Source organism: Hyalella azteca, unplaced genomic scaffold (assembly GCF_000764305.2).
Source record: "Hyalella azteca isolate HAZT.00-mixed unplaced genomic scaffold, Hazt_2.0.2 contig7656, whole genome shotgun sequence".
In the NCBI taxonomy this organism is placed as follows: Eukaryota; Metazoa; Arthropoda; class Malacostraca; order Amphipoda; family Hyalellidae; genus Hyalella; species Hyalella azteca.
In genome coordinates this window covers 83488-107616 of record NW_025937776.1, presented here as the reverse complement: position 1 = coordinate 107616, position 24129 = coordinate 83488, and the positions used below count along the sequence as shown (strand labels likewise).

Below are 24129 nucleotides of genomic sequence, written 5' to 3'. Positions count from 1 at the left end.
TCGAACATGCATGTCAACTATTTGTGATTCTAAATTTATTCCATTAAGTACCGCATTGTTGAATATTTTATCTTTTCTTAACATAAATGATTACTCTACAAATATTTATAACATTTGATCGACTGTAATTTTGGAATATTCGAAGCTTATATTTAATTCATTATTTGGCGTTAATTAAATATTATATAATTATCTTCATTTGTTCAGAATATTCTATAGAGCTCGTTTCAATATGTATTCACTTCTTATTCAAAAAGTACGTCGCTTCCCGCACGTAGAACCAATAATAATATTATTATTATTAGACCGAATTTTATCGCTCAAAGTTTGAAATTATATGGAATGAAATATATTATAGAAACAATACACACACCAGAAAAATAGATGTGAATTTATTGTCTATGTTTACAAATTTTACTGGACCTACTAACGATAAAATTTGAGCCGCTGTAGTAATAGTAGTAGTAGTATGATGGTTTGCTAGCGCTTCAGCTATCAAGCTATTTCGCACCGGAGGTCAAAATATAACATCGCCAGCAAGGCGGAAGGTCTCAGTTATTCAAAATCTCAAGTTAATCATCACCCACAAGGGGCGGAAGGTCTCAATTGGCCCGCCCGATGAAGCTGGCTCGAAGGAAGCAGCGTTAGCATCTCAAAGAGACGAAGTGACAAGGAGGGACAGGTGAAAAGCAACAGAAACTAAGACACTCGTACAAGAGGTCGCTTACACGGGACGTCGGCCGCCCGCACGAGAGAGACAGAGAAAGGAAATGTGAGGAATCCTACCTACATAATAACTTAACCCCACAACTGAGACCCGCAGTCAGACACCGCGAGCTCAGCGGTGGGGCGTTCAGGAACAATCCCCCTAGGAACGTGAAATCCCATAGGACCTCTGACGAGCACAGACACGCGTCAGAAGTCCCCCCTGAGGGGTTGAGCCGCTGGATTCATTGTTATTATTGAAATAATTTGTGGTCATTATACAGCAACACTTGTCACCAAACTAGCATGCAGGTCAATGAAGCTGTCGGAGTCACTTGTTGAGTGCAAGCTTTACTACGTGGAAACTTGCTTGTTAAATAGATACATGAATATACAAATTTATTGTTGGATCTTGCAGAAAGCGGTACAGAATTATAATGGTTTGATATATAATAATCAGACGGGGCTTAGTTTAGGTATCATACGGTGATACCTACTCGTGGAAAGTAGGTCAACCGTTGATGTTGATCGACAGATTAATCGTAACCTGATTCATAAGTCTAATTTTCACGTTCAGCAGGCAAGAAGAGACCTGAGATTTAGTTCAGTAATTAGGTGAGCTAATATATACACGCATTTGAATGGGTGCTAGGAAAATCTTAGGCTCTTAGTTCACAAAAAGGCTAGTTGGACCATTGTCCAACTAGCCTTTTTGTGAACTAAGAATATTTTTGGCATATATATATTAAAACGGAAAAAGTAGTGAACCATAACAGAATATTCAGAATTAACAACTAATTTCCTAATTTATGTGTTATGCAGTATACGCTTCTCAGAGAAATGATTTGTTATAATTATATTGCCTTTTAATATTATTTTTTTTCCTCAATTGATCAAATAAATCTTTTTGTAGGTGAATGTTCTATTATGAGGTTCCCATGAGACATTCTATTACAATATTACCACGTTTCGAATGAACATTATTAATTATCGAGTTAAGTGAAGGTTTTGCACGCTCAACGTTAAAAGTTTGGAATGACATGACAATGCAAAAATTAGGTATATAGCATTAGTATGGGATGACAGAATTAGTTTGAACAATTACGATTGAAGACAACCGAGAGAGCTTCGTTTACAGTTTACTTGTTTGTTTTTTCAAGAAATCTAACGATATTTTCCATGAGAATTAGTAGTTGGGAAATAGGTTAAGGAAACAATTTAATACGCTAATGTCGATCAATTAGAATGTTATCATATGCATTATCAATTTTTGAGGCGCATTGACTAATGGAATTTTGATCGACACAAGTGCACAAAGAATAATAGTCAGGAATCGAAACTGAAAATTACTTCGAAATTAATTTCAAAGATTTCACAATTTTCATATGCATTAAATATTATGGATGCAACTCGTAAACTAATACCTAAAATTACTTTGTAAATAACTTTAAAGTCATGACAAATCTAGTCCTCAACATCAGGAATGAGTCTCCAGCTATCAATAAATCACTGTTTTTGTCAGTGCATTTGAATTATTTTCAGAGCTATTTTGTGTTTTCATTTTTAAGCTAATGTTAGAATCGTTAGGTAGATGATTTCTTTAAGGCAGGTCTCGTAGAAAAGCAGAGAGTACTGTACTGTACACTACAGTAAAGTACAGTTCAGTACAGTACAGTACAGTATAGTACACTACAGGACAGTCTATGACGATCTCGCATTAACAAGATCTTATAAAATGATACGTCGAAAAAAATAGTCGCACTAGAATCAAAATCCCCACGGTTGCTTTTAATTGCCTAAATATCTCTTTCACGACAGTCAAAGAGTTAACTCCGCTGAAAATCATAGTTCCGTACCAGGTTATGCTATGTTACACATGAGTGTTTCCAGAGGTGGGCAGTATCCAAGTGATTAGGTACTTTATAGAAACTGAGCAAGTTAGCGTACGTGTTTTAAAAAGTTCATTTTTTAAAAAAGAAGTTTTTAAACTTCTGAACTTCTTAAAAGAAGTTCATTTTTTGCCTCAAATAACGATGTTGGATAGAAAAAGTGGTCTTGGTGGATCGAAATAATATAGCGCGCTACATGTAGCGCCGCTACTAGCGCCGCTACATTTTCAGTAGCGGTAGCGGTAGCGGCTCTACATTTAAGGCAATGTAGCGGTAGCGGTAGCGCCCGCTACATATTTAAGCAACGATACGAGGTTTTGCCGCTACAGCGCTACCGCTACATTTATATTGCTCTGCTTCAGTAGTTATGAAAAACGGTGACCCTTCAAAGAACTTTAACATGATGTTCTAAATAAGCTAATGTGTTTAGAAGATAAACATTAATAGCCATTGTTTCGTTGGCTCAACGGGCTCGTAATTGTGGGCTAATTTTACGTAATGAGTTAATTTGCGAGGTGGATTTATCAGCAAATCGGTTTGATAATCAGCACTGAATAAATCAGGAGCCACCTACCCAAACTCAAAGACACGAGGTAATTCCATAACGGAAAGGAGAATATTTTAAATTCTTCATCAAAAAGAGACTAAAAATTTGTTGCAAAATAAAGTAAAATGAAAATTGGACCGTCAAATTTTTTAATGTGATAAAAAATTCTTATAATAATAATTATGGAAAACCAATACCAGTCTATAATTAGGCCATTGAATTAGCCTGCGATGTTACTTTGCCCTTAAACTTCGTAGGACGCGGTAAGGTGTGAAAAAAACCATCCATTTTCAAACTATTGTATTATCATTTACAGCTAACGTGAATTGTCACAAATTGTTGAACGAACATCAGCCAACTACAAAAAATGGTAAAGGAATCGGATGCCGAGTAAAGCATTCGCAAAGTGCGTACTAATTATTAATATTATCTATCAATCCCTGGCTGAAAATTACAGATGGTTTATACTTCGCCTAGCAACGGTTAGCCCCTTAAAGAAAATCTGGGCCGAAATTTGGGAGGCCACAAAGGTCCCCCAATGCACTATGGGGCCTATAAACGTGCCACCGTAATTGCGCCACAGCAATCGTGCCCCAGCAATCATTGATCCAAATGCACGTGCACAGAGAGTAAATTACTTTCATGGCCGAGAATAACAGACAGTTCAGTAGCTTGTGTCTAATGACTTCCCTTCATTTTCCTTCGGATCGTAAGTAACATAATTGTACAGATTTATGCCAATAGGAAGATGGACGCAGTAGAAAACAAGAGACTAAAAATTGCCATTTTCTGCTCAGGCTGAGCAGTCACCATTTATTTCACCAATGACGAGCTGTGTACTAGATTCTAGTCATCGCGTCATCGAGAAGCCCAAAATAACATCTAGCCTGTCATGATGTGCTAGACGCTGCGATTAAGTGCCCAGCACTACAGGAAATTAATCTAGACCAAAATACCGGTATACATCTCTGAAAGTCTGTTTGTGTATTTGCTAGACGTCTTCCCATTTTTTCTGATGCATAGACTACGAGACTGGAGCAGAAATATTCGACGACTGAAACTGCATGTGAAGAACTCATGTTAAAGTCAAGGAAATGCGATATGCAGCCACATTGGCGCAATATATTAAAATGTATTTTGACTGAATGTGTTTTGCCCCGATTTTTTAATATTCAATCAATCAACTACATTTGTAAAATAAGTGTGCTCATTGTGAATTCTGGAATGCTCTTACATTGGTGTCGCACAGTTTCGAGTGAAATAGAAAGGAAAAAATATAAACTACGCCCGAATACCTAATACTCTCATATGAACATAATAATAATGAAACTGTAATCAAATAATGACATGGTCGCGAGATCTACCGAGTGTTACTGAGTACTGAATAATTTTGTAAAAAAATAGAAATTTCCAAATTGCTTGAATCGCTCGAATAACCTTAATTTTTGTTCTTGGATTGGGGTATAGTAGTAGTCAGCTATGATAGTAAGTAAAAACTTCTTATATTAATGTGTGCTACAGCATTTGTGTTTGAAACCATCAAGATTCTAATTTATGCTCATTGATCAATCATAGTTTTGTCTTTGGAATATTTTCATTACCTGTTTATGTTTGCTCTAACTTTAATTAGAAGGCAGACTTCGAAGTACATTATTAGACGCTGCTTTCTACTGTAATCACCTGGTTAAAAATTCAAAATTCATCACCTCATTGGCGAAAAGAAGTTCTCCTAAATTAGCTTAACTTCTTAATGGCAATTTAGTCTGCACTTCTTTCGATTTCACGTGTTTTCCAAAAACAGCTCATTAATCGCCTCTTAAATTTGCATCTATGCGGCAAAAATTTTCAACTTGGTACGAAGTATGAACTACATTGGAATAGTGTCTAGGAATTTAGTTATTAAAGAAACATCGTGATTCTTATTTACTTGAAGTCATGGCCTTTTGTTTGCTTGGAATAACATCAACCCTGTTGGTGGATCCCGTCGTATACTTGCGGGAATTCAGAAGCGACCACTGAATTGCAATTTAATTTTTCTGTCGAGGTGTGTGCATAATTTATCGGATTTCTTACTTAGATACATTGGTCAATTGATCTGTATTACTTATAACTCTTCCATAGTTGTACACAGGATATTGTTCTAGTAACATTATGAGGGTAATTCAGATATTGTAATAAATTCACTACTTGTAGAAGTTTACACGGAAAAATTTATTGTGGTACTAAACATGACTTATCAAGATGATGACGTTTAGATGTTAAATGCAATTCTTAACTTGTAAGGCCTATATATAATACTGTTATGATATATATAGTATATAGTTGTATACATACATTATATATACATTATTATATATAATGTATATATATACATATACAGTATATATAATATATATAATGATATAGTTGATGAGCTGCCATTACAAAATTTATTTTTATCTGACACACGTCTAAACTTGTATGGCATTTAGTTGATGAATTGCCATTCAAAAATTGGCATTCATCTGACACACGAAGTGGTGCTTCTTATCACACTTCTCGTTATCCAGCAGGAAGCCTTTGTCTCTGTTCATGATCCCGCAATTGCCCCCTGAACCATCAGGTTCACCGGGCGCCCAGATTTCTTTCACGGCAGCTCCTCCTGACCATTGCCAGTAGTATAGCCCCGGCCAAGTCAACCACCATGGATAAAAAGCATCCACGAAGTGATGATCGGGCTTCTTTTCTGTTGAGGATAGAAGTTAGTATCGAAATTATTAATAAATTAATATCATACGGCAGAAAACTGATAACTTCGAACTCTGTTACGTAGTAGTTTGAAACGTATTGTATTTAAAAAATTACGAAATTCATAAAATCAAAGGATAAATATCACTGGGCAAACATTTCAGAAACCACATCTTGGGGCAGTCGATCCTCCATTATGCAGCGCATTCTGCCGATAAAGAGCTGAGAGATTACTATAGTGGGGGGTTTTGAATGTAATCCTATTTATATAATGAACGCGTGCTTTTGTCGTCCTTTGGAATGCATGTATTCGTTGTAGTTGGTGATGACAGCTCCAACGCCTGCCGGAGGCCCGACGGCTCTGGTGACCAACTTGGATGGGTTTACGCATAAGAAATAGTCGTATAAAAGGACGGAAAGAGAAGGGGCTCCGGAATCAAGAAAACAGCAGAAGAAAAAGGAAAAAGGTTCGGGGAGGTCTGAGGTTCCAGACCCCTGGAATGAAAAGTATAGAACGCGCTCCCGCGCCCTAGCTTGGTGATGGCTAGTAATTTAAGTCTCCCCACCAGACGAATGGCACTGAAACAATGTTGTTTTAACAACGTTGAATCAACGAAAGAAGATTTAATCTAACGTGGATTCAAATTCAACGTCAGTTGTCTGGTGGGTGCGCCGTTTGGCCTTATGCGCGAGGCTTGTCAGAAACTCGGAGAATCACGCAGGTCAGGATACTTCCGCAACGAAGACGATCCAGGAATCGTGGGTCATTGGTTCGTCGTTAATTATAAAACGCGTATGTTCGTTTTGAATTCAATCATGTGCATTCATTGTCAATTGCAACGTGTTCGTTGTTGCCACTGGAATCGCGTATTTTCTTCGTCAGTTGGAATGCGCAAGTACGTAGTCAGTTGCAATGTTTTAGCTCATCGATCGTGCAGTTCGTCGTCATACTCGTTCGTCGGTAGGTGAACCCTGGGGTCATTCGGCATAAACAACGAGTAGCCCGTTTATGGCGAGAAAACTGGAATGGTGGATTGAAGAATACATCGATTGACCTAATTCCCGGTCCACTTGGTTTTGTACATGGCATGCCAAGCCATGTACCTGCCTCATTGTGCGGACTTAGGAATGTATAAAATGAGGAACAAAGCTCATTTCGCTCGACATGAACTGGAAATATAGGCCACAGCCATGTGTAAGGTATGTCGAGTGTTCTCTTCCCAATAAAATTATTCCAGTGGAAAGAATAGCTCGGGGAACAATATCTAGAATGATGTGTCTAAGCGAAACGTGTGCGTGAACTATGAAGTCAGGTGATAGATTTCCTCCTCACTCTTTTAAGAGAATCTCTGCTGCGTTAGGCGCATTATTAAAATTGAATTAACTAATACGATTCCCAGCCTAACAAATCCATTTATGAACTATGTAACTCACTCTTCTGGATTACGTGTTCATAAGCAGTACACCTTTAAATGAATACACACAGCTTTTGCTCACTTATTGCTTCCAGTCGCTTGACAACGGCGTCGTACTTGGCAGGCGTGTCAAGAATGGCCAGGCGACCACCCGTGTCACTGCAGGCGTCCTGCGCGGCGCCCCTGGCCAGGCTGTAGTCGGACAGCCAGATGCAGCCCGGCGGGCCCAGGTTCTCGTAGCCATGTTGGGCGTCGCAACCTTCATTATAAAACCGAGACAAATTTTTAGCCAAGCAAATTTAAAAATTTTAATTGTCGAATATTTCATTGCAATGATCGAATCGCTTTTCACCCTTTGTTTCGAGTTGTGTATTTTAATATCATACCAAATATATTGGGAGAAACAAGTTAAGGACTAGGTGCATATTTCTAAGGACATCTGAAGGATTTTGATAGGTTCTAATCCAGCTGTGGAATTATCTGGATTTAAATTCCAGCGTCGTTACAACCTCTCTACAACCTCTCCGAAAATGAAGTTATGGGGATGCAAATTCATATAGTAAACTGTTGAACATTTACAGCGGCGAATCAGAAAAGTTCAAAACTATTTTCGGGAGATGCTATTGTAACCCAATTTACTAATAATTCTGAACTGATGTAAATGCCAAAATATTTACTCATTCTAAATTTTATGCTAACACTTATAATTGAATTTGTGCGATGAAAATATCTCTTTCTGAACTTTGAGTAAAAGCCGTTAACAAATTTTTGCTGTGAGCGAACATTGAAATTTTTCGAGCGAGTTTGAGTATTACTCTCATTTTGAAGCAGAATTAAGTGCCGAAAAATTAAAATACCCTGTTTACTCTTGAATTGAATCTGCAAGTGAATTACGAAAAGTTTTGTATCTCGCAATTTCTGATGGGTAAATAAAGTAATCTCGATAGTTAACTTGAATATCGTTATCCTAAATCGCTCCAAATTGGAAGAAACGAGCACTCGTCCAGCCTTCATCTACACACAATTTAACAAAAGTTGGAAATCACTTATAACTGTTTGTGAATTTTTCGTCCTGCATTCAATAACCCAACTAAATTGTGGCGAACCATTTTATTAGGCTCAAGGAAACAGCTTCTTTAGGTTTAATATTGAACGCACACAGCAAACATTCCAACATTGCCGCTGAACAGTTCATTTGCGACTCCTTATGTATATATATTTAGTGAATTGATAGTCCACTTCGCTGTCTATAATGGTTCCGTGCACAAGTCTAATGAACTTTCTAAGTATCCCCGTTCAGTAACGCTCTAGTACTACTTACTGGAGTCAACAACTATCATGCATATCAGTGTTCCATACCTAAGTCTTCTTATCATTGTTACTTACTTGAGTCGCGTATAAACGAGACATAGCCCGTTTGGTCCACGAGGTAGACCGGCACCTGGGGTTGTGTGGTGACGTGGCAGACGTTTGGGGTGCCGAGGGCGATGGTCTGGTTAGGGACGTACATGGCACCGAACGCCACACCGTAGCACGTCGCGTCTTTTCATTACCTCCTGGCTTCGTTCTGCGAACCAATTCTCTTTGCGGAACCACAATAAAAGTTTCAACGCTTTCTTTGTTTTTTGCTTTTCCAACTGTACCAAAATTCAATATGAGTTTGAATATCACACTCTCATTTAGAAGCAGAATTAAGTGCTGTAAAAATTAAAATACCCTTAATACCCACGAATTAAATCTTTAAGTGAATTATGAAATGTTTCTTATCTCGCAATTTCTGATGAGTAAATAAAGTAACCTCGATAGTTAACTTGAATATCGTTTTCCTGAAATCGCTGAAAATTGGAAGAAATGAGCACTCATCGAGCCTTCATTTAAACACAATGTAACAAAAGTAGGAAGTCACTTTTAACTGTTATGTGTATTTCTCATCCTGCATTCAATAACCCAACTAAACTGTGGGGATCCACTTTATTAGGCTCACGGAAACTGCTTCTTTAGGTTAAATGTTAAGCGCACAAAGCAAACATTCCAAGATTACCACTGAACTGTCTAATTGACGAATAATATTGTAGACCACTCCGCTGTCTATAATTGTTCCGTGCAAAAGTCTCATGAGCTTTGTAAGTGCTACAAACGTTCAGTAACGTTTTAGTACTACATACGGACTGGAGTCAACAACTATCCTGCGTATCAGTGTTCCATACCGTAGTCTACGTATCATTGTTACTTACTTGTGTCACGTATGAGTGAGACATAACCCGCTTGGGCTGAGAGGTGGACCGGCATCTGGGGTTGAGTGGTGACGTGGCAGACGTTTGGGGTGCCGAGGGCGATGGTCTGGTTAGGGACGTACATGGCACCGAACGCCACACCGTAGCACGTCGCGGACACGCGGCATACTGCCGTGCACGCACCTGCAATTTGATCAGATAGTTCGTACGGTAGTTCAGTCACAAAACATTTTAAGACTATGAGCAATGCATTGCATGTAAAAGTCACAAACACAGACTTATTGACAATGCGTAGTTTGCTTTCTTCATAGTTTGACATTCAGTTGAAGAATAAACTGATACGGTTAGTTCTTTATTTATATTCGATTTTCAACGCCGTGTGAGTAGACAAAATTTCTTGTAATCAAAAGCAATCAGTTATTCTATTCAATCCGTGAATTAAGTGTTCTGTGGAGATGATGTATGATGATGCATGGACTTCGTGACCCTGCCTTTGATTGATAGCATCAAAACAAGCATTCAATTATGCCTCTACTTTCCTTCTATCCTTACTTTTAAGCTCAATTATCTTTTCCTCAGAGAAATTGTTCCGAATGTTTTATCACAAAATGTGGCAACTCCACAACCATGACAATGAAATAAAAAACTCTGACTACGGCATTCGTCGCGCTCGTTAATTCTATTCATAGATCTTGCTCAATAATTAGGAATCGCAAATAGATAATACTTGGCAAAAAATTGGCGAGCGTTTTATTGAAAATCTGGGCTGACTTTTCGCCTATCATTACGCTACTGAACAAAAGGTTTGTCATGTTTGGATGCGCGCCGAGCATAAATCTAGCTTTGTATAAGACGACGGTATTCACCATCATGATGAGGCCTGACAGATTGTTCAGTAGTCTTGTCCGAATGACCTCACTCCATCATCGTATCATACCCATCATCAATGAGTAAATTGCGAAAATGATTGGGAATATCATGATGGGAGCATTCTGATGCAATATTTTAGCAAATTTATACGAAAAGCGCAAACAATGTGCCTCATGCGGATCTTTTATTTCCTGAAGAATTCTTTTCTAGCTTGCCATGATAGACAAAATGCCTTTGTAATCTGAAGAGATATATAAAGTTTATACATGAATTTGCAAGATATCAATCTTTATTCAATCAATCAACACTTGACGTATCAGAATATTTGAACCTGTGCTGCAAGTGTCAAAAGTGTGCCCCTCTTCACACAGCTTTTCATATGGCGCGTGAAGTCCAAGCTTTGGTGCGTCCATTACGCCTTATCAGAACGTAATGCAGTTCTACCAGGAAATTTTGAATTTTTCAGGGAGAATTTACTCGACTAAAATAAATCAAAGCTACTTATACTTACTCGTATGAAGGCAAAAGCTAGGTGCTTGTGACTTACCTATTTACTCTTTCAGAATGAATGATGCAAAATTTACTGTTTCTTATTAGCGTCATGGGACTCATGATTTAATGTGGGGAGAGCGATTGAGTGATGTGAACTATAAGCAGCTAAATTGGTGAGTGCAAGGACGATCATGTTGTTGGTTGAATGCGTAATAATTTTACCTTTAAATAATTAGTTGCCGTTTCAGAAGGAAGGTAAATATAATATGCACCTATAAATCAAAAACTAAGAGGCAAATCTGAAAGCTGTTTCATAATCGTAGAATACTGATTTACAATTCAAATGCGAAGTGAAATGATCATTGTCGACTTGTAACTCACAGAGGTTGGGTGTGAGGCGATAAGAGGTGACAGATGCGGCGTCCAGTCTCTTGTCTTGGAGGGCAAAGTATTTGTTCTTGGGGTGCACTTGAGCTGCCATTAAGACCCCATGCAGCGTCACCAGCAGCAGCAGCGCACGCATTTCAAACCTGTCGACACTTCACATACATCATCTATAGTGTATTCCAGTACGTTAGCCAGTAGCTTTGTATCTTGGTACCATGCAGCCATGGTATGCAAGTTCACAATGCCTTTCGTAATGCCCAAATTTTATCAAAATGTCGAAACATCGTCAAGACTTGAAACTGAATGTTTCATTTGAGGCACGTTCACAAAATACATCTCAATAATTAAATCTCGTTCAACCTTTGGCGAATTGAAATTACTTACCCTAAGAAAAATGCTTCATACAACGATTTACACCTCGAAGTTTGTGGTTGTATTATTTTTTTAATTAGGTTTGTCAATCAAAAGTGCAGATCGAGGCGTTTAATCCTCCATTTCACCCTTAATCTTTCTTTACCTCCGCTAAAGTGTACAGGAAATGTACATCTATATTCTTATTTAAAGCAATTTTATGTTGTTATTAAATGAGATTTGATCATAAAAATAGTAAGATTACCTCATGGGGAGGTTGTTAAACACAAATAGTTGTGTGATTCTTGAGATAATGTCAAGATCGTGGACTGTCATACTTCTGAATAAAAAATTCAAGTAAATCATGACAAATCTTTTGTTTTACCAGCGTGATATCAGAATTTCTACGACAACAATTAATTTGTTTAAAATCGCCTATAGCTCACCACATCATCGATGGATGCCCTAGCGGTCCCGAATGCTTTCAGCTTCTCTGCCTTCGAAACTCGTGAGCCTGAAATGGTCTTGGCGGCAGATGGACCGACTACACGTTCAGTACCGCCCTCGAATACAGCTGGGACACGTCTGAGGCCCTCGGATCAAACGCGCCTCACATTCTTTGTGACAAGTTGCTTTAACGGTCCCGAATGATCTCAGCTTCTCTGCCTTCGAAACTCGTGAGCCTGAAATGGTCTAGGCGGCAGATGGACCGACTACACGTTCAGTACCGCCCTCGACTACAGCTGGGACACGTCTGATGCCCTCGGTGCAAACGCGCCTCACATTCTTTGTGACAATGTTTTTGAGAATAGACCCAGTAATGGAGATTTACAAGAACCATCGTCATTTATAACAATTTGCAACTACGAGACTATATATAGTCCGGATGTTGAAATTGTTTTCAGAGAAATTTTAAATTTTAATTTCCGAGTATTATCCATAATACCTAACGTTTGTACTTATGCATGTCATCCCAAAATGTCAGTTTTAGGCGTTGAAAAACCATCTTTTTACCCGAATGAATTCTGATTGAAGAATGCTTCATCGAAACGTCGTAGAAATAAAATAAAATGTTCCATGGAAATGTTATTTCCGAAATTTTATATTAACTAAAAGTCAAATTTGCAACAAAGTAAAAACAATAAATTAATAATTAAATAATCAAATTGTCGAGATTTTTATACGGTATATTAACATAACATAACATAGTGATGTCGGCGCTGAAGTGTAGGTCTGATGTGGCCTGTCGCCGATTCTTTTCCATTTCATGCCTTGTTCACAGAAGATCTAAACTCGTGTCATTTGACCGGATCTTTTCATGACTGGCGATAGTTTGAAGTAGCTACTAGACTTCCACCGGGTTCGATAAGGAGCTAGGCATTTCAAATCTGAACATATATTTTTCCATAGCTTTATCTAGTCTGTTCTTGAACGCGTTCATACCNAAAACAATTATTAGTGGGTGTTTCTGAAGCTTGGCGCAGTAAACGCGAGGCGTGTCTTCAAAGTAAGTCCCGTTTTTATATATAAAACAACAAATACTTTTTTCTAAAAAACAATTTTTTTTCTAAATTGTTTTTTCCAAAAAACAATTATTAGTGGGTGTTTCTGAAGCTTGGCGCAGTAAACGCGAGGCGTGTCTTCAAAGTAAGTCCCGTTTTTATATATAAAACAACAAATACTTTTTTCTAAAAAACAATTTTTTTTCTAAATTGTTTTTTCCAAAAAACAATTATTAGTGGGTGTTTCTGAAGCTTGGCGCAGTAAACGCGAGGCGTGTCTTCAAAGTAAGTCCCGTTTTTATATATAAAACAACAAATACTTTTTTCTAAAAAACAATTTTTTTTCTAAATTGTTTTTTCCAAAAAACAATTATTAGTGGGTGTTTCTGAAGCTTGGCGCAGTAAACGCGAGGCGTGTCTTCAAAGTAAGTCCCGTTTTTATATATAAAACAACAAATACTTTTTTCTAAAAAACAATTTTTTTTCTAAATTGTTTTTTCCAAAAAACAATTATTAGTGGGTGTTTCTGAAGCTTGGCGCAGTAAACGCGAGGCGTGTCTTCAAAGTAAGTCCCGTTTTTATATATAAAACAACAAATACTTTTTTCTAAAAAACAATTTTTTTTCTAAATTGTTTTTTCCAAAAAACAATTATTAGTGGGTGTTTTTGAAGCTTGGCGCAGTAAACGCGAGGCGTGTCTTCAAAGTATGTCCCGTTTTTATATATAAAACAACAAATACTTTTTTCTAAAAAACAATTTATTCAATTGAAAGGCGATATTACTTTTCTACATTTTCCCATCAATATTGAGGCATTTATATGTCTATGGACCAGCTTTTGCATGCCATCCCATAAGAAGCTCGCCGCCTGATATTAGACCATTTCGTGAAGAACACTTCTTGAGAAAACAAGTATAACTTTTCAGCAAAAGAAGAAATCGGGAATCTTCTGTTCTCCTTCACTTTACAATTCAATTTTTTAATCAGATCATCGGCAATGACAGAAGGTCTCCCACTTCGTTTCCTAATCATGAATGTCTATGCGGCCATCTTTAAATGTCTTAACGGCTTAACCCATTTCCTAACCCTTCCATCATTCATAATGTTTTCACCACACACTTCACTAATTTGTCTATGAATGTTAATAGAATTGAAGACTTGAGCACCGAGAAACGCACGTAAATCGCAGCTGACGGGATTTTCAATAGGTGGACACATTTTAATGGGTGGATTGAAACAGACGTATAATTGATCGGATTGTTGATCGATTGTTAAGGCTTTGATTAAAGCTTGAAATTTGATGTAGTCATTGAGAAATATAAACTTCATCAAAAGAGGCAAAATTGTCTATTCCATATTTTGAACAGATATTGAAATGGAAATCCAATTTTCTGTGAAAGATGTGTGTTTGAAGGGGTCTTTATTAATTGGAATACATAAACTTTAATTATTTGTACATAAATAGGAATTAAGAGAATGACGGGATTTGGATTCTAAAATTGAAAAAATCATCAAGCCGGCCTTGGGCAACGCTAGGCCAACAAACAACCTACTTGTTGATAAAACTTACTTTCTGATCTTTTACGAACCTGACTTTATGAACAGATTCTGCCTAACTAAATTAACATTAACTCAAAATTGAAACACAATATTGCCCTGGAAATAATTCAAATGTACTGATAAATACGTGATTTAAAATTTGATAGCTGGAGACTTGTTCTTGATGTTGAGGACTAGATTTGTCATGACTTTAAAATTATTTTAAGATTAATTTTAGGTATCAGTTCCCGAGTTGAATCCATAATATTTATTGTATATGAAAATTGTGAGATCTAAATTTGAAATTATTTCCGAAGTCATTTCCAGTTTCAATTTTTGACTATTATTCTTTGTGTACTTATGTTGATCAAAATTCCATTATTCAATGAGTCTCAAGAAATGATAATGTATATGATTACATTCGAATCGACGTCAACGTGTTAAAATATTTCCTAAACCAATTTCCCCAACTACTAAAATTCTCATGAAAAATATCGTCAGACTTCTCAAAAAAAAGTTAATTTTGTAGACAAAGCTCATTCGCGTGTCTTCAATCATAATTGTTCAAACTAATTCTGCCATCCTTTACTAATATAATATGTACCTAATTTTTGCATTGCCACGTCATTCTAAAATTTCAATGTTAAGCGTTGCAAAACATTCACTTAATTCGACAATGAATAATGTTTACTCGAAACGAGGTAATATTGTAATAAAATGTTTCATCGGAACCTCATAATAGAAGTTTCACATCCTACAAGAAGTTTTATTTGCTAAATTGAGGACAAGAATACAAAAATAATATTACCAAGCAATATAATTATACAAATCATTTCTCAAATATGAGTTTACTGTAAAACACATAAATTAGGAAATTAGTTGTTAATTCTAATAATTATGATTAGTATTAATTACGATTATTAATTCTATTAATTATGATAATTATTCTAATAATTCTAATTATTATACTAATTTGAGGGCGATGGTCTGGTTAGGGACGTACATGGCACCGAACGCCACACCGTAGCACGTCGCGGACACGCGGCATACTGTAGCGCACGTACCTGCGCGTGATTACTTATAATTTCAAAGAAGTTAAATAACACGCTCGATGTCATACAATTATTTTTGCCCCAATCTGGTTATTTCCATATGAAATTTTCGCAAAGTCACGATTGATTTTATGATAATAAATACTAACATATGATATTTTAAAGAACATCTACCTTCGAAAAACCTTTTCGACTAATTAAAATTAAAAGCTTATAATAAAATTCTGTAAAAAAGTTTGATATTGATTAGTATTTCATTCATTTACTTTTTAAAACATCTAGTATTTTTTTCTCGTGCTTGTGGAATGCGTTTACAGATGAAACATTTTTTAAACTAGCACTATGTTTTTAAAAAATAGGTGCTCTGCTTCAGTAGTTATGAAAAACGGTGACCTGAGAAGGAAGTTCATATTGTTGCTCATTACGCCACAGTCGGCGAACCAAGTACCGTCTGGTTTCCCGGTCGCCCAGACACCCGCAACACTTGCTCCACCTTCCCATTTCCAACCAGACAGCGAGTTCTGCGCATTCACCCACTGATGGTTAGGACGCGGTTCTGTAGAAGAGGTACAAAATGTCGAAACCTTAATTTCTTTTTAATCAGTGTGCTGAAAAATTCAAATGGGACAGACAGAGCATCGAAAACTGTAAGAATCTAATTTTTTAAATGTAAAATCATCAAGGTATATGATATGCTCGATAAATTCAATAATATTGTCAGAAGAACGAAAGTTCTAACTTGTCAACTTTAACGTTTCCGAAGACCTGTCAACGTTAGTAACCCATCTTGAGGCCATGTAAAATTCACGACTATTCCCTTGGCTTACTAACCTTCATATGTATGTTACTAAGTTACCTCGACAAACCTTAATAAATATCGTGAGTGCCCTCCACTCAAGTGAACTGATAGAGTTCACAGTGATGGAAATTGGAATATACGTCCGATCATACTTTGACCTTATTAACTTAACTTTACCAAATTATTTATTATATTATTATTAGGGATTAACTCTACCAAAATATTTTCTTCATATCATATAAGCTATGTCTCGATGGCGTAACGCAAGCATGTGGTGAAAATACACAAGGCATAAAAAATTGCAGGCGCTGAAGTCCAAAGACCGTACACGGTCACTGGAAACTGCGTCCAAGGCACTTACTGATTTTTATTATTAACAGTAATTAAGTCCTCATTCGCAAAAGAAACATGGACACTATCAGATAAAATATTTCCGTTATTGAAGTTAAATTTCTCTTCAAAAAAATAACGGAATTTTCTCACGTTTAGTTCGAAGTCGCTGGGCAACTGCCTCATACTTGGCAGGCGTATCGAGAACGGCCAGTTGACCGCCTTTGGTTTTGCAGTAGTTTTTCGCATCATCCCAGGTCCTCCCGTGATCGGACAGCCACACGCAGCCTGCTGCGCCGAGATTCTCATGACCCAACTGTTCGTTGCAGCCTTCATAGTGAACAGCAAAACATTTGCAAACCATTTATTTGCAAACTCAGAGCTTCGTGCTGTAGCATTTCACGTAGCATTAAGAGATGAGTTTCAGTCAAACTTAATTGTAGGTCAATCTGCATTAACTATATGAGTCCATTTTTATTTGAGGCATTTTAACTAATGGGAATGTATAAATATTAAAATACAATGACATAGCAATAAGCATAAACTTTACTGTTTGAATTAAAGTTATCTCCGCAATCATTGAGAAAAAGTGGAAAAACAGTTCATTCAGTCGAGTCCTTGAAACTTTGATGAACGACTTTGCTATTGAGATGTTGAGAAAATCAACTCTATCTACATTCTGCATAATACAGTAATCTATTGTGGTCCGATCCTAAGCAGTGACGGTCCATTTTAAATGTTTGCTGCACTATTTTAAAGAACTGTCCAATTGTATATTCGTTGTAAACTTGAAGAAACGATAATAATTTATCGAACAATTGTCAACAAATTGTAAACTGATTTATGGAAATCATTGTAACGGTCTATTGTCATTGTCATTGTCACGGTCTATACTTAACAAACCAAACTTATCCATGACGATCTCTTTGAAAAGACGTTTTAAAATGAAACGCACAAAAATAGTCGATGTGTAATAAACGAAAAACGTATATTTTATTCGGCTAAGTAATTTTTACTCATCTGAATATGTTCTACGACAATTGACGAATCATCTCTGCTGCATAACAGTGTTTCGTACCAGTGTCGCGTATAAACGAGCTGCAGCCCGCTTGGTCCAGAAGGTAGATGGGTAACTGAGGTTTTGGGGTGACGTGGCAGACGTTTGGGGTGCCGAGGGCGATGGTCTGGTTAGGGACGTACATGGCACCGAACGCCACACCGTAGCACGTCGCGGACACGCGGCATACCGCCGTGCACGCACCTGCGCGTGATTACCATAGTTATCAAACCATTCCACGCATACGAGTCATAAAACTTTGCATCTATGGTAATTCTGTCCAAAGCAAAACAATGTAATGTAATGATTACACCAAGTATTCAAGCAATTAATAATTAATCTAGCATTAACAGCAGTGATTTGACCTTATCAGGCAGATTGCATTGAAAAAATCACAACGACCATCTATGTATAAACATGTATAGTTTTTGATTATTGAATGAAAATTAATGTTGAATCAAATTTTTGAGTCAATTTTTCTTCTGGTGATAAAAATTTGATCAGGCACCACATTTATGAGAATATTGTGCTTTAAAGTAAATCTAAGAAATTTTTGCCGTTTGAGTTCTTTTGTAAAACTTCCAACCTTATTTCCACGATAGGTCAAGAAAAACTAACGACGTGCTAAGAAGAGAAATTCATAACAGCCGCTTTATAAATTTGGCTCACCGAGCAGGAATTGTGTTTTAATTGGACGTGAGGCGTCCGTTAGTACGGTAGTTAAGTCAAATACTCTGTTTAACTACCAGCAAGGAATCTACGTAATAGTCACCAACCCAAACTAAATTATGTCCAATCCAAAAGCAGGACATAATTTCACATTGATGCAATTATAGATAATCGACACCTGATCTGCAATTTTATGCAGGTATTGACTTATTTACCCTAGTTACGATTACTTGCATGATTATAGGCCTGTGATCAGACCTCGCTCTTCCACCTCTTCTGTGTTTCCTGCAGCAAAACGCAGTATAACGTAAAATAATACTACCCATAGAGCCCTGTGGTTGTAATTTGTAGCTGTAGCGACTTGTCACAAATATTAACGAGCCTCAGCCGACTACATAAACAAAAAGAGTTAATTGAACGTTGACTGAAGCATTCGCCAAGGCGTACACGTACATATTAGTCAATAGATTTTCTTCAATCTTAGCTGTGAGTTGCAAACGGACTATATGTACCAGTACTTCGACCAACTGCTGTGAGTCCCATAATTAACGTGAATCTGACCTGTATTTTGTGTGGCGAACAATAAAGTGCGTCTAAAGTTATCAATTTCGTGCCATGTGCAGCAATCAGGGATCCAAATTCAAGAGAAGAAACTATCGCAATTACCGAGCATGGGAGATTGTTTAGTAGCTTGTGACTAATGACCTCCCTTCATTCCTGCTTCGATCTAAATGGCATAGTTGTACAAATTTATGTCCATGGGAAGATGGGTGCAGGTTGGAACAATATAAAGAGCCGAAAAATTGCAATTTCGTTCACTGGCTGGGCAGACACCGTTTGCAATAATAAACTATATCCTAGATTCTGCATTTCGTATCCATTGAGGAGCACAAAATTCCTTCAAGTGTATCATGATATGAGCTTTGATTGGATAGACACCATTACAGGTAACGAATCGTGAACTGAAGATACCTACTTGGTGAAAGTCTGTGTGTGAGTTTCCTATAGATGCCTTAACAGTTCACTTGATACCTAAGCAACGTCACTTGCACATAAATATGCGATAACTCAGCATATCACAAACTCATGTCAAAATCAATAAAGTAAGATGTAGCCCCATTGGAGCAATAAATTAAAATACATTAATGTGTTTTGCTCAGATTTTCTTAATGTTTAATTAACTTACTTTACATTTGCGGAAGTAGTATGGGCTGATTGTGAATTTTGGAACTCTATTATAGACGAGTCGGAAATTTTTTAATGAAATCTAAGGGTAATTGTAAACTACTGCCTGAATACTTACTCTCACGAACATGTAGGCAAATGATGACATGGACGCTAGAGCTACTGAGTGTTTACGTGAATAGTGAATTGTAAAAAATTTCTAAATTACTTGAACAAATTGAATGATATTGATTCTAGTTCTTCACTATCGTTTGTGGATTGAGGTTTAGTAGGTTTGTTACCTAGGAGACTTGGTGACGATAGCTTTTTCATCTGTGCACCAGCGTTAAGTTTAAGTTAAAGCCATTAACATCATGATTTTCTGTTCGAGTTTTTTAATCATAGGTTTTCTTATGATTACTTTCGTGACCCCGTCCAAGTTTGCTCTAGCTATAATTAAAAGGCAGACTTCAAAGGAATTTATTGGGCACTAGCTCCTACCGAGATCACCTTGGCATGCGCGATTGTTTCTCGTAAGTTCAATGAAGATAAACATGAAATTATTCAGCACATAGCGAAGAGCCGAGTCCTTTCATAAGCTTAGCTTGTCAACGGTATCGGAGCCGGACCTTCTTTCGATTTCTCTCGTTTTTCCCAAAAATGGCTTTTTACTTGTTTTTTAATATTACAAAAGGTTGTAGCTTCTTTGAGATAATGAAGTGTAGCTTCTTCTTAGTACACTGTAAGTTAATTTGCGTAATATCGTGACCTGTTATTTACTTTGAGTTATGGCTTTTCTTTCTCTGGAATATCGTCAACTCAGTTTGTGGAGCCCGTTGTGAACGTTCGTGGGATTCGGTAGCGACAACTAAATTGTTCATTCATGTTTTCTGTTGGGATGTATATTTTATCAGATTTATTTATTAGATATATTAATTACTTTATCTTTACTTATTTACTCTTCCTTAATTATTGAACGCTGTAAGGTTATACTTCATTTTCTACAGTAAAGTTGAAACAGGTTTGTTGGTCTGTGGAGCCAAAGCAACAGTATTGATACCATTGCCTAGACAAACTTTTAATGAACACGGCTTTCTGAACTTTACCTCTTCACACGTGCCATTGATTGTCTAAATTATTAACCTTCATGAGGTTGAACGTATACACTGATCTGCCCCGTTGTCGGGCCAAAACGGGTCTGGATGACCCACACAAGCTCAAGAAGCGTATTGCTATTTAAACAAATCACATTCATTCTTCTGAGTGTATGATTGTCATGACTGCAGTTCTTTACTGAACTTTGCACTGAATTGCACATCATTCTTTTCTAGTCTTATAGTAGATGCATTATTTCATTTATTTGTCATGTGGGCTATGAAGGAAGCAAAATGTGATCCCAAGGAATGCTAAGAGATACTAAGGTAATTATGTGGGGACTGCTACAGAGACTGTAATTGTCCGCACTGTGGACTAACTTTATGGGACTTAGGTGTAGACTGTAGACTGTAGACTGTAGAGCTATACAAAGGCGTTACATACATTTCATTCCCTTATTATATTGAGATAAGTGTAAGAACACAGATACCGTCAGCAAGTGCAAGATTGGCCCTTACGTGTAGCATTGGCCCAAGTCAGAAAAAGTTTAGTTGAGCTGTAGTGTGATCTTGTGATTGGACTACCGACCTAATTCATGCATCGCTGAATAGGTAGCACCACTGGCCTGATGAACTCAACGCATGATCTCGCCACTGCACTACAAACCTTTTCTAACTATGGATCAATGTTACACTTAAGGGCCAATCTTACTTCAAATGAGGGTACTGCGTTTTGTTTATGCGTTTCAAATAATTTTCTTAATAATATTTAAGAAATTTATTTATTTATTTAAGAAATTTTACAAGCAAAACACCTTTTCTTCGAAACTTGACGATTGTCGGAAAATGCAAAACATATGCTGCATTTATAATTTCATTTTTAAAATTATTAATTCAAACCAAAAGCTCAAATTATCAATATCAACGTGTAACTCACAAAGGTTGGGTGTGAGGCGATACGAGGTGACGGATGCGGCGTCCAGTCTCTTGTCTTGGAGGGCAAAGTATTTGTTCTTGGGGTGCACTTGAGCTGCCAGGGCCCCATGCAGCGTCACCGCCAGCAGCAGCGCACGCATTTTCTACCTGTCGACAGTTCAATTAAAAAAAATTGCACGAAGTTGAATTTCTGTTCTCGAAGCGCTAACTCAACTCAATTTATGTTATATGTGTTAATGGTTTCTGAATTAGATATCTTGCATCTGCACTCAAAATACTCGTTAAGGCGTGCCAAATGAAAACGCCTAAAATTGGGAATACATTTTCGAAGAGTTAGTACGATTTTACGTTCCATTTTTAAAATGTAGTTATGTTTGATTTCTTGATAGAAATCTACAATGAAAGTGACACAAGTATCATTGTCTATGTAGGTTGTATTGAAGAAGGAATTAATATCAAGCGAGAGTTCAATTTAGTTTATACTTCTTATTACATCTTAGAACATACCTAATGGTAATACCATACTGGAGAAGGGTTATTAATTTGAAATGATTGCCAATTCTTCTCTTGTTATTCAAAAAGTTTATTCAGCGCTATGATAGCAAGATCTGTAATTATGATACTAGTACGTATCAGACATAGCTCACATCAATAATTGATACCTGATTGTTGATTGGCTTACGTAAAATTATTTGTTGGTATTCACCTTCAGTAAGCCTGAGCTTTAGTGGCGTAGGCGGGAGATCGGAGAGCTGCAGGCCTTGCACGTCCCGCGACAACTGCTGCCGCGTATCTGAGGGCACCGCCGCACCTGCACCCTATTTGTCAACTCGCTGCCATTGTAGCGCCTTATTTCCATTTGTTTGGAAAGCATGGAGATGTGCTTGGAAATTTCTATTGTATGTAATTGATGAACGTGATTTACCTCAATGTAATAATTGCAGTCATAATATTTGACATCGCATTCATTTCTGAGAATATTGAAACTGTTAGAATTAAAACAACAACGGTCAACGTTGTGCTTCGTGGTTCATTGTTTCTTAAAGCAGCTAGGGATAAAAAACAAGCATTAGAATATCTGAGGAGGATGAGATTTTTGAAAGAATGTTAAGAACTCAGAAAACGTGAAGTGACCTGGTCTTGATGAGTCAAAATTTTCGAGCAGAATAACTGAATCTGCCAGGCAAATGGAATTTTCTTCTGACTTAAGTGATCCATTGGTTAGCCATTTTATCATATTACGACGAATTTTTGTGATATAATCACAATTAATGATATCAAATGAATTAGTGTCATCAGCTATAACTAAAAGCTTACATAAAAAAATAAATTGAAATGGCATGAAAATGTAGTTATGGAGCGTTACTACATGCAATGTGCAACAATCAATGAAGAAACTTTCGTAGTCAGAGCAACGAAGCCAAAGTAATCGCCGGACTCCATTTTCTTATGAATTTTCCAATGCATGCCGAGAGGTCAAGCTAGTTTTGTTGCCTCTCATAATGACAAATCAGAGACCGTGTCGCTAAGCCAACGGCCTTCGATCACCAACCCTCTTGTCCGCGGAAAGGTGCTATATTGCCTGAAAAGGGATATCGTTAATATAGCAGCTGGGCGTGGCCGACTTAAAACCGCTGCTGGTGTTGATCTAGAAACACTCGTCCAGGTGTAACGTTTTCGTTTATTTTCGAAGCACTTTAGATCTTAAAATATCACCGTGCATGGTATTGCCTATCAAAGAAATCGATCGAAGTTAAGGTGTCTCTTCCCTAGTTATTCAGCAGTATCTGCATTAAAATATGATAATGAGATACATGAGGTTTTGGTTATTTTAGATACTCTAGTACTCCAATGCTTCTTAGAAGGATTCTCTTATTGCAGTTTTTAATAAAATAAGTATTAAAGTAATCCTGATATTATTAGATTAATAGAAAAAAGTCAATATATTCAGTCAGTAAAATAGGAAGCGAGCCATCATCACTGTTCAAATAAACGGGCCAATCATGGGTAAGCATAGAATGTTAAGAACTCAGAAAACGTGAAGTGACTTGGTCTTGATGAGTCAAAATTTTCGAGCAGAATAACTGAATCTGCCAGGCAAATGGAATTTTCTTCTGACTTAAGTGATCCATTGGTTAGCCATTTTATCATATTACGACGAATTTTTGTGATATAATCACAATTAATGATATCAAATGAATTAGTGTCATCAGCTATAACTAAAAGCTTACATAAAAAAATAAATTGAAATGGCATGAAAATGTAGTTATGGAGCGTTACTACATGCAATGTGCAACAATCAATGAAGAAACGTTCGTAGTCAGAGCAACGAAGCCAAAGTAATCGTCGGTCTCCCTTTTCTCGTAGATTT

General features: G+C 37.1%; 1 protein-coding gene across 1 annotated transcript; it reads right to left on the bottom strand.

The window, feature by feature from the left end:
* Nucleotides 1-5586: 5586 nt before the first annotated feature.
* LOC125178182 lies at nt 5587-22545 on the bottom strand. The gene is made up of 9 exons (XM_047881339.1): nt 22465-22545; nt 21760-21905; nt 17917-18099; nt 16992-17168; nt 16103-16265; nt 11261-11409; nt 9518-9700; nt 7366-7542; nt 5587-5866 (listed from the first exon to the last, which is right to left on the bottom strand). Exons 2-9 carry the CDS (start codon nt 21896-21898, stop codon nt 5628-5630), a joined length of 1410 nt encoding a protein of 469 aa, XP_047737295.1. The 5' UTR covers nt 21899-21905; nt 22465-22545; the 3' UTR covers nt 5587-5627.
* Between the last annotated feature and the right edge of the window lie 1584 nt (nt 22546-24129).